At 52.5% G+C, this 17,486-nt stretch overlaps 2 protein-coding genes across 11 annotated transcripts in view; both read left to right on the top strand.

The window, feature by feature from the left end:
* The window catches only part of CACNA1B (calcium voltage-gated channel subunit alpha1 B), a 279,796-nt gene extending 265,918 nt beyond the window's left edge, over positions 1-13,878 (top strand). For 9 of the 10 annotated variants that reach the window (XM_085076372.1, XM_085076378.1, XM_085076379.1 and 6 more), the window contains 4 exons: positions 155-265; positions 4,178-4,385; positions 5,002-5,213; positions 6,920-13,878. In XM_085076372.1, coding sequence (XP_084932498.1) covers positions 155-265; positions 4,178-4,385; positions 5,002-5,213; positions 6,920-7,447 — 1,059 coding nt within the window. In that variant the 3' untranslated portion in view covers positions 7,448-13,878. The remainder of the gene's footprint in view (positions 1-154; positions 266-4,177; positions 4,386-5,001; positions 5,214-6,919) is intronic. The other variant, XM_085076381.1, reaches the window with a different exon arrangement.
* Positions 13,879-15,525: 1,647 nt separating this feature from the next.
* The window catches only part of LOC146429987 (uncharacterized), a 69,048-nt gene continuing 67,087 nt past the window's right edge, over positions 15,526-17,486 (top strand). The window contains exon 1 of the mRNA XM_085076368.1: positions 15,526-15,684. Within this exon, the coding sequence (XP_084932494.1) occupies positions 15,588-15,684 (97 nt within the window). The 5' untranslated portion in view covers positions 15,526-15,587. The remainder of the gene's footprint in view (positions 15,685-17,486) is intronic.

The raw sequence follows: 17,486 nt of genomic DNA, 5'->3' as shown, positions 1-17,486 counted from the left end.
ATTACAGGATTACAGATATGGAAAATAGAGAAGCTAAAATCTTAAGGCATCAGCAGCATCTCCTCCCAGTGAAACCAAACTTCGAGAAGCTGCTGGTGGCTTCAGTGCTGCTACTGCTGTTCCTGCTGCTGAACCCATTCTGTGTTTTGATCAGGTGGTGGAGATGAAGGAGATCAGCCCCACAGTTGCCAACGGAGAGCCCCAGCCAGGCCTGGAGAGCCAGGGCAGGGCAGCCTCCATGCCACGCCTGGCTGCTGAAACCCAGGTGAGAGAGGGGCATTAGCCAGGTGCTGGGAGGCTGAGAGCTCAGCATCTTCTCTCTGCTTGTCGTGGGTTGGAAGTGGCTTCTGAACGTTGCTTTTGAAAAATGCGGAGATGGGCAAGCAGCCCTTGTGCTGGGATGGCAGGGATTCCCTGCAGGGTGTGGCAGCTGTTCCCCTGCAGTCACAGCACTGGCCCGAGGTTTATTTCTCCCTCCTTGCAGCAAAAAGCAGCCCAGGGTGGTCCCTGTGGCTGGGTCACTACCTGGGGGCTACCCAAGGGTGTCTGGGTCACTGTCTGGGGACAGGGCTATTTGCAGACTGTATTCCTGGAAGGCACATTTCCCATTAGCTGTGTGCCATCTATCCAGCCAGCCAAGCCATGCTCCTGTGCCCTGTCCTGAAAAAAAGCTGGAGATGTGCTGTGACTCACTTTGATGGGTGGAATAAGCACAAGGACCAGCAGGGAGCTGTGCCTGAAAGGTGCACTGAGACACTGAGTGTCCTCCCTGCTCTGTCCTGTCCTGTGACCTTGACCAGTCAAATGGTGCTGAGGATTTCCCTTGTTGATTTAACTTCTTTTTAAAGAAATCTCCTCACTAGAGTTGACTTGTGGATGCTCCATAGTGTGTAGGATGTAACATTTTTGGCCATTTCACATATTTGCTGCTGTTTGTCCCAAATGCTGCCCAGCCACCATGCTGCCTCCTGTGTGACATCTCACCACTCATGTCCTGCCTCATTCCCTGGCCTGATTCACACAGCCAGCAGGGAGCAGCCTGGCCTTGGGGTCTGTTTGCGTGGTTCTCCATGAGCAGCAGAACGTGAAGGGTTTGTTGCACCCTAAAATGAAACCCTGTGTTGTGCACACACTGCAATAGCTCCAGTAGATGGAATTGTACCAGCATGCTGGGGCTGCTCCTCCCAGCCATAGGATTTCCCACCTGGCTCCAGAAACTGCAGCCTTTGTGTCTGAATTATCAGCAGCACTTCTCAACGTGCTTAATAAAAGCATCAGCCCACAAAGCAAAGCCATTCTCCTTCCAAGAAACTGTCCTTTATCCTAGCCCACAGGTAGCCTCTTTCCTTCCTTACCAGTGCAGTTGGCAGCAGCAAGGCCAGCAGGAACTTGCCTTGGGAAACTCCTCTCCATGGCAGTCAGATATTTATTTGCAGGAGTGTCCCTGGCAGAAGCATGGTTTGTGTCCCCAGGGTGTCACTTGTGCCACACCTGCTTGTGAATCAGGCCCGGAATCTCGGCTCTAACCTCATTTAATGATACAATATTTAGTGGTTGTAGCTTTGGGTGAATAACTGATGTCCTTTCTGTGTGTGTCTCCCCCCTCCGTGCCCCCCACCCTCCCTCTCACGTGCTGCTCTGCCTCTCCCCACACTTTGAGTTCTTTCTAACTCTTATTTGCAATGCTTTCTGTTCCTGGACGCCTCCCTTTCTGTTCGCCTCTCTCTTTTTACGTTCCACATATTAAAAAACCCCCTCCTCCTGTGTTTTCACCCTCCCTCTTTGCTGTCCTGCCCCCATCACCTCCCTCCCTGGTCGTCATCGTGTCTGCTGCACATCTGATGTCTGACACTGGCTGTACTGTGGGGCTGCTTCCAATAATGTCCCTCACCTTGTCCGAATTGTTTGCAGAGGAGCAAAGCACGGTCACCTGGGAGTTACCTGGCAGTATGTAGTTTGCACTCGGTTGTATCCTCTCCAACCCATCCTAAGAATTAATTAACCTTCCTTTAACCCTTGACTTTTCTCCCCTCTCATTTGGAGTCACTCCGGTGCAGCTGCTCTCTCTCTCTCTCTCTTTTCCCACTTTTCTGCTGTTCCCTCGATCCATGGTTGCACGCTGCTCGCTCTGGTAGCAGGGCTTGGGCTGGGTGGTTTGCTTTTTTTTTGATTTAGTTATTTTCATGCCTTGTTGCTCAGGAATTTAGGCAGTGAAAACAATCGGGTTGGTAACGAAGCAGCGATTAGGAGCTCTCGGCAGGGGTGCAGTGCTGTCTGCCGAGGCTTTTTGGGAGCCTGTGCATCCCATAACGAGAGCATTGCCATGGTTTGTGGAAAAGGGATTCATTGCTTTGCCACAGATTCGTGTCAGTGGGACTTCTGTCCCTGGAGTGAGCATGGAAGCAGCACCAAATCCCAAAAAGAAATGTTAATTTCTTGTCAGTCTGCCTGGCGTTTTGGTTTTTGGGGTTTTCTTTGGTTTTGGGTTGTTTTTTTTTTTTTTTGGGAATTTTCTGTTGCTTTCTTCCTGGCAGCTCCTGTATGGATTTTGAAAATCCGGATGTGTTTTTGGTGGGAAGTACTTCCACTCCCCATAATTTTGCCCATCAGACTGTCCAGTTCCCAGACCTCCTGCCTTCCCCCAGCTGCAGGCTCAGCACTGAGCAAGGACAGACATGAAGTGTATTATTTCTTGCCCACACAAACGAGAGCCACAAGAGGTGACAAAAGCAGCACAATGTGGTCCTGCTGATGGAACTGGACACACCACAGGCTGTGCTGGGCTCCCTCATCCCAGCCTTGTGCCTCTGATAGACCTTCCAGCACCAGGATCCCAAGTGCCCTTCAGTGGCAAGCACCAAAATGTGGGGAACTGCAGCTTTATACCCAGGATAATCTGCCCTCAGTGAGAGGGAGAGAGTGTTTTTTCCACTCAAAATAATGAGCAGAGCTGGGAAACAATTGGCTTTGCCTTGGGTAAATATCACAGGGCAGCAGAGATCTGCATTTCGGGATAAGCAAACGGAAGAGGACAGACAGGAAAAATAATTCAGAGCTCTTAGGAAAGGTTACAGTGAGCAGAGTAAATGTTCTGGGAGGGCTGTTGTTGGAGGCACTTATTGGATTGGGAATTCAAACAAGTGTCAGGCTGAGGACTGGGGAACATCCTGAACTTCCCTGCCAGGCTGGAGAGCTCTTCCCTGAGATCTCTCCTCTGGCACACAGCTCGGATGCAGTGACAGACCCAGGGAGGCATCCAGAGCATGGATGAGGTGCTGTGTCCACACAGAGCCAGCCAGAGGCCAGCAGAGAAGGGAATGTGGGAATTGTTCTCATTTTCTGAGCTTTATCTGTGGGCAGAGGGAAGGCAGAGGCAGTGAGAGGAGCAGGACACTTGTCTGGGGTTCTGTCTAGGGTTTTGAACCTAAAGAAAGGAGCAGAGTTTGGAGCTGCCAGAGCAGGATCTGGAGCTGCCACTGGCACAGGGAGAGGGTCCAGCATTGCTGTTACTGCTCTCAGTGCCCAGATGTTTGGACACAAACGTTTTAAAAACAGCAATTGCAAACCCAAGTATTTCTTTCTGGAGATGTGCTGGTAGGATTGCAGGATGCACACAGTACCCTGCTTATCCCAGACACGAGGGCTTCAGGGAGTGATGGCAGGGCAAGAGAGTTAAATGTTTGATGTTAAATGTTTGATGGGAGTTGTGTTCAGCTGCAGGGAGATAGCAGGAATTTCCTGGTGGCTTGGCCTGTCCCTCACCCTGATCCCTGATTTTTCTACCTCTCCATGTGGTGCTCAGCAACGCTGCCTGCTTTCCCCTGTGGAGTTGCTTTGGGATGCAGGCCCTGGAGCAGCTGTGGGTGACACTGGTGTTGGAGAATTCCCTTTGTGAGGCTCTTGGCTGCTGCTGTGCTGTGTCCCTGCTGAGCTCCTGCCGTGTGTGCTGTGCTGCCTGTGCCTCTGCTCCCGTGGTCCCCATGGATCAGCACTTGGAGATCACATTCCTTCCCCAAATTTCACACTCAGTCCACATCCCACAAACCCTCCTGCCCATTCCGGCTATCTCCAGTTAACCCTTTCTCTCCTTGCCCCTTCCTCTCACTGGGAAGCAGGCAGCCGAGCGGGGCCTGGCGCCTTCCCTCACCCCACTGGGTGTCCCTCCCTGTCCCCGCAGCCCATCCCGGACACGAGCCCCATGAAGCGCTCGGTCTCCACGCTGACCCCGCAGCGCCCTCACGCCATGCACCTGTACGAGTATTCCCTGGAGAGGATGCCCCCGGAGCAAGGCCACCACCACCACCACCACCGCTGCCACCGGCGGAAAGAGAAGAAGCAGAAATCCTTGGACAGGGCTGCCCATCACATGGCTGATGGACAAGCTGGTGAGTGCTGTGTGTCAGGAAAATTAATCCACAGACATCAGAGGTTTATGTCCGAAAAGGAGACTGAGGAGTCCTGTGACTTTATTCATGAATAAAGGGAGAGGTCATGGGCATTTCCCGTGGAGTCTCTCTCCAGTTGTTATAGGATGCAGCCTCTTTTTATCCTAATTTCCCAGCCACATTTCCCTCTCTCTTTCCCCATTGGCTGAGGTACTTGAGAGGTACAGACTCCCTGAATTTCCTAATACATTCCCCCTTCTAATGTATACCCCCCTCTTTTCCCTGTGTCTCTGTTCTTTTATCTAAATCCAGAGATTTAGCACTGTCTTAGTGAGTCAATTAGTGGAATTCTGATGGAATTTATAGTTCCTTCCCATTGTTTCTTTCATCCCTCAGTATCTGGCTTTATCTCCCAGCAGACCCACAGTTTGTTTGTAAAGGCACCTCCTTCTCTGTCCCTTCTTTTGCCAGCAAGGATTTGTCCCCAGGAGGGCAGGGAGGGAATGTACACCCCTTGTCCTCCTCCCTTCAGGTGGCATTTGGGGTCCTGCCTGCATGGAAGGACCTCCTCACCCCACACACGTTGGTGACACCATACCCTATGTTCTCCTTGCAGTATCCCACCACGGAGAGTCCTCTTCCAAGGACAAGAAGCAGGAGCGCGGTCGCTCCCAGGAGAGGAAGCAGCACTCCTCCTCCTCCTCTGAAAAGCAGCGCTTCTACTCCTGCGACCGCTACGGCAGCCGGGACCGTGCCCAGGCCAAATCTGCTGACCAGAGCAGGCCCACCTCCCCCAACGGGGGCCCAGAGCACGGCCCACACAGACAGGTGAGGAGAGGCTGGTGGGGAAACAGCCCTGAGCTCTGCCGGGGCGTTGGGCACCTTCTCTGTGTGTGCTGAAGTTAGGGGGAAATGGGGAAGGAAGGCCAGGCTGTTGTAGGTAAAGCCAGTGAGGTCCTGCTTGGGGCTTCACAGCATGGTAGGAAAAATCCTCCAAGTCCAAGCTGTGCCCAGTCCCCACCTTGTCCCCAGCCCAGAGCACTGAGTGCCACGTCCAGGCCATCCTTGGACACCTGCAGGGATGGGCACTCCAAACCTCCCTGGGCAGCCCCTTCTGGCGTCTGACCACCCTTTCAGTGAAGAAATTCCTCCTGATGTCCAGCCTGACCATGCCCTGGAACAATTTGAGGCCATTTCCTCTCACCTCATCCCTTGTTCCCTGGGAGCACAGCCTGACCCCCACCTGGCTCCACCCTCCTGTCAGGGAGTTGTAGAAATCAAAAAAGTCTCCCGTGAGCCTCCTTTTCTCCAGGCCAAAATTTAGTTCTCCTTTCTTTTGTAATTGTGAGGTGCTCAGGCTCTTGGGAAAAACTGGGAAAAAACATTCCCTGGATGCTGGAATGTTGCCAGTCACTGGGAATGCCAGCCAGGGCAGAACAAGCATTGATTGACAGCCTGATGGGTTGGTAGCAAGGAAAAAGTGCTCTTTAAAAATTAAAGGTCTACTCTCAAAATGTTAGGTCAGGAAAGGCTGAGGGATTGTTCAATGCACTCATGTCCTGCCTTGGGAGAATGTAAACAGAAACAGGAAAAAGGGGCCTGTTCCTCTCACTCGTGGCATTTGTGTAAATTACTGCAGCTTAGTTCACTCTCACATGGCATTATTAGTAACCCAGGAAGCTGCCAGATTATTCCACCACTCAAAACCCAAATGTGTTATATTAAAGAAGAGAAGGTGAACACATTTCTGTTAAAGGGACTTGTTAAAGCCTGTCCAAAAAGCTTTTGGTTGTTATTTTTTCAGAAAAGGGCTATTTAATCCAAAGGCATTTCATTCCCAACCTGCAGAAAACAGTCCCCCAGATCTTCCTTCCATGTGGAAGCCATAAAATAATAATAATAATAATAGTAATAATAATAATAATAATAATAATAATCCAGTTTTGACCACAGAAATGGAGTCATAGAATCCCAGGCTGGTCTGGTTTGGAGGGGACCTTAAAGCTCCTCTCATTCCAACCCTGTGCCATGGCCAGGGACATCTCCCCACAAGCCCAGCACTCACAGCTGTGGGGTGAAGTTCTGCACCAACTCACCCCAAGGTTAAATCATAAAAAAAAAACAACAATAATTTGTAAAAAACCCCCAAAAACTCAGTTTTTTGAGCTGCTCCCAGGCCAGGTAAGGCGCATGTCGAGCCCTGTATGCTGTGGGTGCCTCCCCTGGGCAGTGTCCCCTGTGTCGGAGCCGTGTGCCCGTTTGCGTCCTACCGATGCTCTGCCCCTCTCTGTTCCTACTGCTCCCAGACTCGAACTCTCCAGCTCTTCACATCTCGTGTTGAATTATCTCTCGAGAGCCTCCCCCTCCAACTGTGCTTGTCTAAACTCTCTCTTTCTTTTTGCTTTTCTTTCCTCTTGTGACTCGTCTCCGCCTTCTGTTGCTTCTCCTTCTGTTTGATACCTGCCTGCTTTTGTGTCTGTCCGGCGTTTCCCTTTTTTTATTTTTTGATTTGCTCTGTTCCAATTTTGATGTAGGGCAGTGGTTCAGTTAATGGGAGCCCCTTGCTGTCGACATCTGGTGCTAGTACCCCCTGCCGGGGTCGGAGGCAGCTCCCACAGACTCCACTGACCCCACGCCCCAGCATCACTTACAAGACCGCTAACTCCTCGCCCATGCACTTCACCACTTTCCAAACCCCCACGTTCTCCCCGGGCCGCCTGAGCCGCGGGCTGTCCGAGCACAACGCGCTGCTGCGGGGGGAGCAGCAGCCGCCGCCGCCCGCCGTGGCCCGCATCGGCTCCGACCCCTACCTGGGCCACCGCGACAACGCCGCCGACAGCCCGCAGCGCGCCGCGCCCGAGGACACGCTCACCTTCGAGGAGGCCGTGGCCACCAACTCGGGCCGCTCCTCGAGGACTTCCTACGTCTCCTCGCTGACCTCGCAGTCGCACCAAATCCGCCGCGTGCCCAACGGCTACCACTACACGCTGGGGCTCAATGCGGGCCCTGGCGCCCGAGGACGCAGTTACTACCACGAAGCCGATGAGGATGACTGGTGCTAGCGGCTTAATAAGGATGAGTTTTATCATCTGGAGGGCTGGGAGCTCCCACGGGGGCCCGGGGCCGGAGGCGGCCGGCGGGGCAGCCCCGAGAACTGCTCGGCGCCCGGGGCCAGAGGTGCCCCTGCAGCCTCTCTCTCCTCTGTTGTTCTTTAGTTTTTTCATTTTGATTTGGTTTTTATTTTGCACTAGACAGATGGAGGAAGAAGGCTCCCTCCTTCTGGGGAAGGCAGTGGGAGGAGCACATCCCTCTCTACCCCCTCCCCACTGCCTTGTCTAGTCCCAAGACACGCACCAGGCGCCAACCCGGCCGCAGACGCCAGGAGCCGGGAGAAGAGCGATCCTCACCTTCCACGGTGGAAAAGCAGAACTGTGGGTCCTTCTCGAGATTGGCGCAGTTTTGTTGGGCTATTTCTTAATTAATTCACCATGGTAATTTCCCCCCTGCCAGGGTGGGAGGCGGGGGTAGCAAAGGGACTCACACAACAACGCTCGCCCCGCATCTGTCTCGTTGAGCGCGGAGAAGGAAGAGATGCACCCGAGAAACTGGGAGAGGAGAACACAGCCCAGAACAAAGGACAGTCCTTTGGGACTTGATGTTCAGCCACTGCAATCCTTTAGGGCAGAGCTGGTGCCACCCCCACCCCCGAGGGACCCTGCTGTGACACCGCTGCCCTTGGGGTCTCTAATGTCACTCACCACATCGGGTCCTTCACACTGACACACGATAAAGCCACAAGAGAGCTCCTTTGTAAGGACTGTTTCCTTGCTGCTGAGACTTCTCGATCCATCCCTCTCTCCTGTTGACTGCAACACGCCCTCACTGTTTTGTCTTGTTTACAATATAAGCTTGATTTAGCAAAAAAACAACTTTAAAAAAAAAAAAGTCCACAAAAAAACCCACCCAAACAAAAAGAGGAAAAAAAAGCATAGGGGTGAGAAGAAGAAATGTTATCGGTTTTATATCAAGCTATTAGATAGAACTTTAACTTTTCATTGTGTGCATTTTTGTAAATTGTACAGTAAAAAAAAAAAAGAAAAAAAAAGAAAAAAAAATCCTCTTTATGTAGAGAATTAGTCCAATTGTCATTCCAGGTCCCACCGTTTCTACCGAATGCTCCAGTTGTTCACTACTAAGTGCCTAACCTTTGAAATCTTTCACAGTGACGATGCAACCTCTTGCTTCGAGCCATCAGAGCTTGGGCGAGCGTGGGGAGGGCAGAGGGGCGGCGGCTGAGCCGGGGAGCCACCCGGAGCCTCGGAGGGTCCCTGGGGCCACCACGCCCTGGACACTGCACTCCGGGCTGGGAGCTTCCAGCGGGGAAGGCAAACGTGCTTTGGGTTTGGGTTTTGTTGGCCTTTTCTTTTTCTTATTTTTATTTTTTTTTAATATATAAATATATTATATATATATATATATACATATATATATACTTTTATTGGTGGGAGGGGAGTGATTGCAGCAAACAAAGCCGGCCTTGTCTCATTGCCCAGTGGAGGAAATGCAGGTGGGAAAGGGCAGCATCTGCAGGGATGCTCCTGCAGGAGAAGCAGCATCTCCCCCAGGCAGGCTGAGAGAGCTCTGGCCACACTCCGTGGCACATCACCTGTGTGGAGGGCAGTTGGAGTGAGTTGTTTTAATTGCCTGATAAGAGAAGGTTAAAAAAAAACATATTAATAATGATAATAATAATAATCCAAACCTCTAACTCTGATTCTCAGGGATGAGATTTCTGCGTTCTTGCAACGACGCTTGCGCTGGCTGGTTTCTTTCTTTTGTGCCCGTGTGGATTCCTGCACTGTGAGCCTGGCAGAGTGGCACACGCTGTGCTGGCGGGGAGGGAGGCTGGTGGCAAAGCTTGGGTGGCACCTCGTGCCCAGGCTCTGCTGAGCCCTTGTCGGGCTGGTTTGGGGCACAGGGCAGCCCGAGGACATGGAGAGGTCAAAAGGTAAAAGGAGGAAGGGTGGGAGGTGGCAAGCACATCCCTAAAAACGTTGCTAGGAGAGGACAGGGTTGGAGAGGTGAATTTTTTCAGAGGATCTACCAAGCCCCAGGCCTGTGGATGTTCTCCAGGCGAAGCGGTCGCGCGGGATGCGTGTAAATCCCGCTGGAAATGCCGCTGGATCCCAGTGATCTGTTCTGTCCCTGGGGTGGTTGGAGGGGATCAGATGCCACCAAAACTCTCAGGAGGTCTCTCGTGCTCTCGACAAAGTCTTTCAGCCTCAGGAGGCAGGAGCAGCCTGCTCTAGGGTGGTTCTTCACATCTCCTGTAGCTCTTCCCTCGAGGAAACTCAACCCGGTTTTGTTCCCTCCAGTGTTCTGTTTGAGTTCCGTTCCGTAGCAATCTCTGGCCGATCTCATCCCTGGATTCTGCTAAAGGACAACTCCTGTCTGTATCTCTGTCTCTGTATCTGTGTGCACTTGGAATAAAGGCAGTGTGGTAGCCAGAGGTCCCGGCTGGCATTCCTGGCATTCCCAAACGGAGGGCTATGCAACCAGATGACACTTTTGGACACACCCCACCCCCCCTCCACTCAGAAAGACCTTCATCCATCCTCTAGCTTTATCTGCTGGATTTTCCTGTTTCAGGCTTCAGCACGAGTGTGACCAAATGTTTTATACATTTTCCTGAAATGAAGGCACAAACACTTTATTTGAAATTTTCAAGGGGACGTTCCTATTTTACTCCAGGAAGTCGAGGGGAAGGGACAACACCACCTCTCTGCCCGTGCATGCAAACACTGTACCCACACTGGAAAGCAACAGAGATGTCTTTCTGTATGGAATAATCCTGTCTTTTCCCCCTTTCCTCTCCCATTTTCCATCCCCAACCCCCCAGCCCTTCACTAACACAGCCTTGGGTCACCCCAGTTCTCAGGCAGACCACGAAGAAGAATCTCAAGTTGTCCAAATCCTCCACCCGCCTCGTAGGGGTCGATGACAGTGACAGACAAGCCTGACCACAATTATCCATCCCCCTTTCCCAACATTTTTTTACAGCCTCTCTGCTGTCCTTCCATCTTTCCAAGAATCCTCATAGTGAGTTGCCAAACTTGAATTGCACCGATCAGTTTTCTGCATCCAGAACCAGTCTCGTAGTGGCTGTACTTTGAATAAGTAATGTTTGCATGTAATATATATACATATATACATATCTATAAAAAAAAAGTATGTGCATGGAAAAATGTTTATCTTCGTACTTTTTTGATACAATGTATTCATCAGTTGTTAATTTTTAATTATATTTGATATAAATTTGGGGGTTTGTTGCAAAACTTTATATTTAAAAAAACAGTGTGAAAAACGATCAAAGTTCCAACCATGCAACACAAGCGGAACTTTACCCAAAAAAAAAAGGGGGAAAAAAATTGAGAAAAAAAAAAGGTTCTGTGATTGCCTAGTTTGCTGCCTGAGTAATATTTATCAGCCAAACTTTGAATTCTGCAGTTGTTTCTACAATTCCATTTTGTATGAAGCAAAGTCCTTGAATTAAAATAAAAACTTAGCAAAAAAAAAACCCAAAACCTGAGCAATTCCCAGACGGTGTGTGCGGTGTGCCTGCTGAGCGGGAGGCGCCGGAGGGTTGGCTCTGAGAGCCTGCCCACCTCCAGGAGTGACAGCTGGGAAAAACTGGATCCCAAACTGGGATTTTTAAGGAATTGGCTGCGTCTCTGCGGGTTTTTTTTCACCCAGAGAGGCTTCACAGATGTTCGGTTTGAGTAGGGAGCTGTTTGGAAATTTGCGGTGTGGATCCAGCATGGAGATGGCAGTTCTGGAGAACAACAGGCAGCAAAACTGTAAAGTTGAGGGTTAAACAGCCCCCAGCTGGGATTGATTCCTTCCTGGTTTTTAACAGAAGGATGTTTCTCCTGTAAAATACTGGCACAGCTTGCTCAGAGAAGCTGTGGATTCCCCATCCCTGGAAACATTCAAGGTCAGGTTGGATGTGGCTCTGGACAAGTTGAAGATGCCCCTGTTCATCCCAGAAGGGTTGGACTCGAGCACTTTTAAAGGTCTCTTCCAACCCAGACTATTTCATATGCTGGGAATAGCTCCCTTTGGCTTTAACCCTGATGGAACCCTAAACCCACTCCCAGCAGGTGTTCCTGTGCTCCCTCAGGTAGCCCTGGAAATCAGGATTGGTGTCAGCAGTCTGTCACATGTCCAGGCCCTGCTGTAGCACCTGTAGAAAACAATTAATAATGACAACAATAATACTTGTGGAATTCTCTTGGAAGTTGGTACTTCCAGACTTGCACTGAGCAGAAAAACCCAAGGGCTGTCAGAACACAAGGAAAAGCTTCTCATTTCTTTGGATAACTGGAGAATCACTCTCATTTCCTTCTGGGGACAGAAATCCACTGTGGTCCTCCTTGATCAGGGTCTGCTGGTGTCACACAACACCAAGGACTCTCTGGGAACTCTTGGGTGCTGCAGAGCACCTTGCAGAGCACAAGGTCTAGTTCAGCTCTTGACTCTTCTCTCTTTTTCCATCTTTTTTGTGATGAGATCCCCCAAGGTCTCACCTGGGATTTGGTGTGGAATGAAAGGTCCTCAACTCCCTGATCTCCTGGTCAGGCTGGAGCTTGGGAAGGAGATGCTCTTGCTTGAGGTCACTCAGGGCATAATCAGGTTTGGGGCAGGAGAACTTCCCTGGACATGCAGCATGGTCTGTGTGGGGTTTGGGGTTCTTGGGGCTGGATGACACTGAAGAGTAGGATTTTGGTAACATTTGTGAGATATCCCAAACAAACACAAAATGGAGATTTCTGGGCAGGGTATGAGGGAAGGTTTGAAGGGCAGGGTTTGGGGATCAGTGTGGATCAGTGTCCATCCCAACTTCCAAGGGGTCCCCAGCAGGATTTGCTTCACCACACCCATCAGGGGAGCTGGAATCTGCCTGGGGGACCAGCTGAGCAACCTCTCCCCTTCAGATACATTACAGAGACCTCCAAACCTGCTTTACGACCCCGTATGTGTTTGAAAATCCTAAAAGCCTTTTGGTGACTTTCTGCTCTTTTAAAGTATTTTTTTCCCTTTCTTTCTTCTTATTCCAGTTGTATTCTTTGGGTCCAAGGCACCAATCAGCCATCAGCTTCTCCAGGGCCTGCCTGAGCCCTGGGGGTAGGGAGCTGGAGCAGGCAGGATCCCTGATCCCAAATTCCCATCTCCCACATCCGAGACTCTAGAGCTGGAACCTCTGGGTTGGAGTTCAGCCAAATCCCAAAAATGGCTTTATTTTTTTTGCTCCTCCCACTCCTGGTGGAAGGTTTTGCTGTCAGGGGTCTGCACAAGGTCTCCTCCACCCAGGAGCACATCTTGCCAGCAGAGACCACATGATTTCAATTCCCTTTATTCCCTGTAAATAAAATTTGGATCAGCGTTTCCAAGGCCAGCACCCCACGCCCGGTTGTGCCATTAGGGGGTAGCATTCTCAGGCTTTTTCTACTTTCTAGGGAAACAGAAAAAAAAAGAAAAAAAGGCTGTTTCAAAAGGCTTGAGAGTCGTTCCCTGGAATATTTATTTTAGGATGCAGAAAACTCAGGGTGAGACACTGAGCACAGCTGAGTTCAAGGTGCTCAGGTGATTTGGCATTTTTTTATTCCCTGGAGCATGGAAACCTGGGATCATCTGTGTGATTCCTCATTCCAGCCACGTCTCAGACATCATCCACAGACTCCTACATCCCCTCCGAGGTGATGGATTACTCATCTCAGTATATTTCATCCTTTCTTATCAACCCTAAGCAGATCTCCTGATATTTTCCAGGCTGTGAAAACACCGTTTTCAGAAAGTGCTTGACTGTGATAACGAAACCTCAACTCAATGCTGTCACTCAGCACATTCCAAAATATGTTGCAGATGAGGCAAATTTTGCATCTTTATGTGATTAAAAAAAAATAAATTGAGACCCTTGAATGGGACTAAATTACCCAGGGTCACCCAGCAAGCGAGGACAAGGTTAAGGTTGCTCTGCTTCTTCCTTCATGTTTGAAATCACTGGGGTGTGCCTGATTTTTTTCCATCCACAGGTTTTTAGTAGGATCCCAGTGAGGAGGTGTCACTTGGAATTTGGCATTCCCTAGGAGGGAATTCAGAGAGAAGGAGCAATAAGAGAAATGCTGGAAGGCTGGGGACTGAGGGATGGCAGCAGTTGATGCCCAAGGGGCTCTGATAAGGCTGTGCAGATATTTGGGGGTGAAGCCTTGGGATGGGTGAGGCAGCAGGAGAAGTGAGATCTGAGCAAACCAAGCCTGAGAGAAGAGATGGAAACTCCAGAAAGGATTCCCTCCACCCAGGAAGGAAGACTGGGACAAGCTGGTGGAGCAGAGCTGAGTTCATTCAAAGCAAACAACATCAATAACTGGAGTTTATTCATTTTGTCCTCATCCCCACTTTTGTCATTGCTCTGAAACAGAATATCCCAGCCCTGGCTTTGTCTGTGTCTGTGTCTGTTTTTATTATTTCTCTGGTTCTGGCAGCCTTTTTTCTGCCCAGCACAGCACAAACACAGGAGGAGGAGGAGGAGGAGGCATGGTCCTTGTCCAGCTACTCCTGCACGAAAGGCTGGCACCCCACAGGGGTGTAACCCCAAATCTCCTCACAGAGGGCTGGGGGTGGAGGTGGTTGTGTCATTGGATACAGCAAGTGACAGCATGGTTAAAAAGAGGGTGCTGAGCTGAGACAGGGCTGTGGCAGAGTCATTCCAGGAATTTGACAAGGGATTTTTCCTTATTATGGATTGGAGAGTGTTGGAAAGACCTGGTTGTGCAGGTGATCCACCCGAACAAGCTGGTGGGATGTGTGAGGAGCAGAGGGCAGAGTCCCACAGCAGGGAGGGGCTGCAGGACATGCCAAGGGATGGGAGAAGTGCTGCTGGGACAGACAGTCACATCCCAGGGAATCGGTGGGATTCCGAAAGGCAAACCCATGTCACATGTTCTTGACAAATAAATCCTCTACATGGCAAAGCAAAGGCTCCTGGAGTGTCTCTGACCTGCATTTCCTTGGCAAGCCGAGTCAGTGTGGCAGGGGAAGGGGCTGGAAGGGTACAGAGAGGGGTTGTGCATCGAGGTTGGCTCATGTCTCAAGCAGCAATTGGGATTTAAGGTGAGGAGCTTCCAGAATCCTCATTTCCCAATGTCATGGTGTGGATTCACCAGAGCAAAAGGACAGCTGGGTGTCACACTGGGCACCTGAGCATCTTCTGCTCCCTGGCAGGAATGTCCAGCTGGCGTTTGTCTGGCTGTCCCTTGCTGAAGATTCCCAATTTTTTTGTGTTTCTGCATGATTGCTGCAGGGAAAATGCTATCATGGATTGGGATTGAGCCTGCCTCCCCCATGGGCCTGAGCCTGAACCCCCACGGGGCACCTGTGAGCACCCAGGGCTTTGTCCCACCCGTGGGGCACAGTGTGGCTCCAGCTGTGGGGTCTGTGCCACTGTGACCCTGGAGAGCTGAGCGTGTGGGGCTGCTGTGGGGTGGTGACTGGGGGAACTCACTTTTGGGGTGAGTCTGCAAATACCTCCCAGTGGGGTGGTGGTGTGGCTGGGGAGGACCTGAGCTGGCTCAGATGAACCCTGTGAGGTCCCAGGAAAGGGCTGACCTGGCCCAGAGCCCAAGGAAAAAGGGGGTTATGCCCGGTGCAGCTCTCCCTGCAGAACTGGGGTTCCTCGCTCACCCCACAATGTCATGCTGGAAGGGTGCTCTGTCCCCCCTCAGGAGCGAGGCTGGGCACCCCCGGGGGCAGCTGGGCACAGCTGGGGGGGCAAAACAGCCCGAGAAGCTCTTGCAGTGAGGATTTTAGGGCGGGAGGGTGCGGGATGTCCCTTTACCCCAGCGCAGGACGGAGGTGTCAGCAACCCCCGCGACACCCGCTGGAGCTCCAGCTGTGAGTCCGGCTGTGTCTGTCTGTCCGTCTGTCACCCCGCGGAGCTGCCCGGGGGAAGGGGAGACCCCAGCCCAACCCCTCCAGCCCCGGGGGGCGCTGGCAGGGGGCCGGTTTTGGGGAGGGGGCGATGTGCGACACGCACCGTGCGCCGTGCGGGGCAGGGCCGGGCCGGGGGCCGGGCCGGGGGCGGGGGCGGGCCGGGCCGTGCTGTCCCGCGGCGGGCCGGGATGCGGCTGGCCCGGGCTGGGCACGATGCGCGCCGGGGCGCTGCCGCTGCTCTGCGCTCTGGCCCTGTCGCTGTGCCCGGCGGCGCTGGCGGCTCCCGAGCCGGGCTCCGGGCTGGACACAGGTACGGGGGCGGCCGGGGGGCTCGGGGGGCGCCGGGGCACTCTGCGGGGACGTGCCGGGCAGGGATGCGGGCGGTGCCGCCGGGATGCGCGGGGAGCCCGAGCGGGGCTCGGGGAGCGTGGCTGCGCGGGGATGCGGCGGATCGTGGCCGTGGAGGTGCAGGGGACACCCAGGCACGGCCACGGGGCAGCCACCCGTGCTTTGGGGACAAGAAAGCTTCGCCCGCGGCGAGGGGCGTCCCCCGTGAGCTGCTGGGGCCGGGCAGGGACAGAGCCTGTCGCGGTGTCGCTGTGGCTCTCGGGTCTCTGGAGGGCTGTGGGTCTCTCTGGCTGCGGGACAGAGCAGCCGGGTGTGCTGGGACATGGGCGAGGCTTCTCGCATGTCTCATCTCATAGAATCAGAGTCCTAAACTGGTTTGAGTTGGAAGGGACATTAAAGCTTTTCCATTCCCACCCCTGCCATGGCAGGGACACCTTCCACTGTCCCAGGCTGCTCCAAGCCCTGTCCAGCCTGGCCTTGGACAGTTCCAGGGATCCAGGGGCACCACAGCTTCTCTGGGCAGATCCACCCTCACCTTTGACTGAGCATGATGCAAGTGTGAAGCTTTGCCCTTTGGTCACTGCTGCCCAGGCTGGGGAAAATCCTGAACTCAGGAAGGTTTTCAGCTTTTGTTGTAGATCCAGCTGGTGCATGGGGCACAATCCTCCACACGTGGGGTTCTCCTGGGTTTTGCCCTAAAAAAAGCCACTTCTCTGGGGCTGAAGCTCTTGTTCTCCAGGCAGTCCCTAGGGATGGAGCAGTTCTGCTCCAAGGCAGGCACAGCTCCAAGAAACCCCCTGGAGGAGCAGGATGGCAGCTCCAGGCTGGGCTTCCTGACCTTGGAGCTGGGCTTGGCTTCAGGAGCAGTGACTGGTGGCACTGCTGGCTGGCCGTGTGCCCTGCATGCTGATCCCGAGGTGATGGGGGAATAACTGGAGTGTGGAGGGAGTGCCAGAGGAGAGCAGCTCATGGCTGGAGCCAAGACTTGGTGTTCAGAGCTGCTGAGACCTGGCTGAGGTTCTGTGTCCCCTTTGCTCTGGGAAGTGGCAGAGAAGAAGGCACAGCACATGGCAGTTGTGGCACCTTAGGGTTGGAAGGAAATTGGGATGCATTTCTTGGCTGGACCATTAGGAAATAAGGATTTCTGTATTTTTTCCTCCCTCCAGCTCAGCCAGGACAGGGTGATATGTTGTTCCTGGGTCTGTGGGTTGGTAGGAAGCAGCTCCTGGTGTCCTGTCCCTTGTGACTGCTGCTGCCACTGGAGAACACTCAGATCCCTTAGCAAACAGTGCCTGCACTGAATCAAATCCATCCCATGAGCTCCAATCCAATCCCTGGAGCACCAAGCTGCCTTGGGAATGCTGCAGGGGTTGATTTTTAAGGGAGCAATTACTGAACTTGCACCTAGTTTTTGTGGTTTCATAGAAACGTAAAATGGTTTGGGTTGGAAGGGACCTTAAAGCTCATCCAGTGCCACCCATACCATGGGCAGGGACACCTTCCACTGTCCCAGGCTGCTCCAAGCCCTGTCCAGCCTGGCCTTGGACACTGCCAGGGACCCAGGGGCAGCCACAGCTTCTCTGGGCACCCTGTGCCAGGGCCTCACACCCTCACAGGGAACAATTCCTTCCCAATATCCCATCTATTGCTACCCTCTGTCAGACTGAAGCCATTCCCTGTGTTCTGTCCCTCCCTCCCTTGTCCCAAGTCCCTCTCCAGCTCTCCTGCAGCTCCTTTAGGCACTGCAAGGAGCTCTGAGGTCTC

This window comes from Lichenostomus cassidix, chromosome 17, assembly GCF_008360975.1.
Source record: "Lichenostomus cassidix isolate B80296 chromosome 17, HeHo_3.0, whole genome shotgun sequence".
NCBI classification, from domain to species: Eukaryota; Metazoa; Chordata; class Aves; order Passeriformes; family Meliphagidae; genus Lichenostomus; species Lichenostomus cassidix.
The sequence above is the reverse complement of the archived record's forward strand: the minus strand, read 5'-3'. Positions and strand labels throughout refer to the sequence as shown.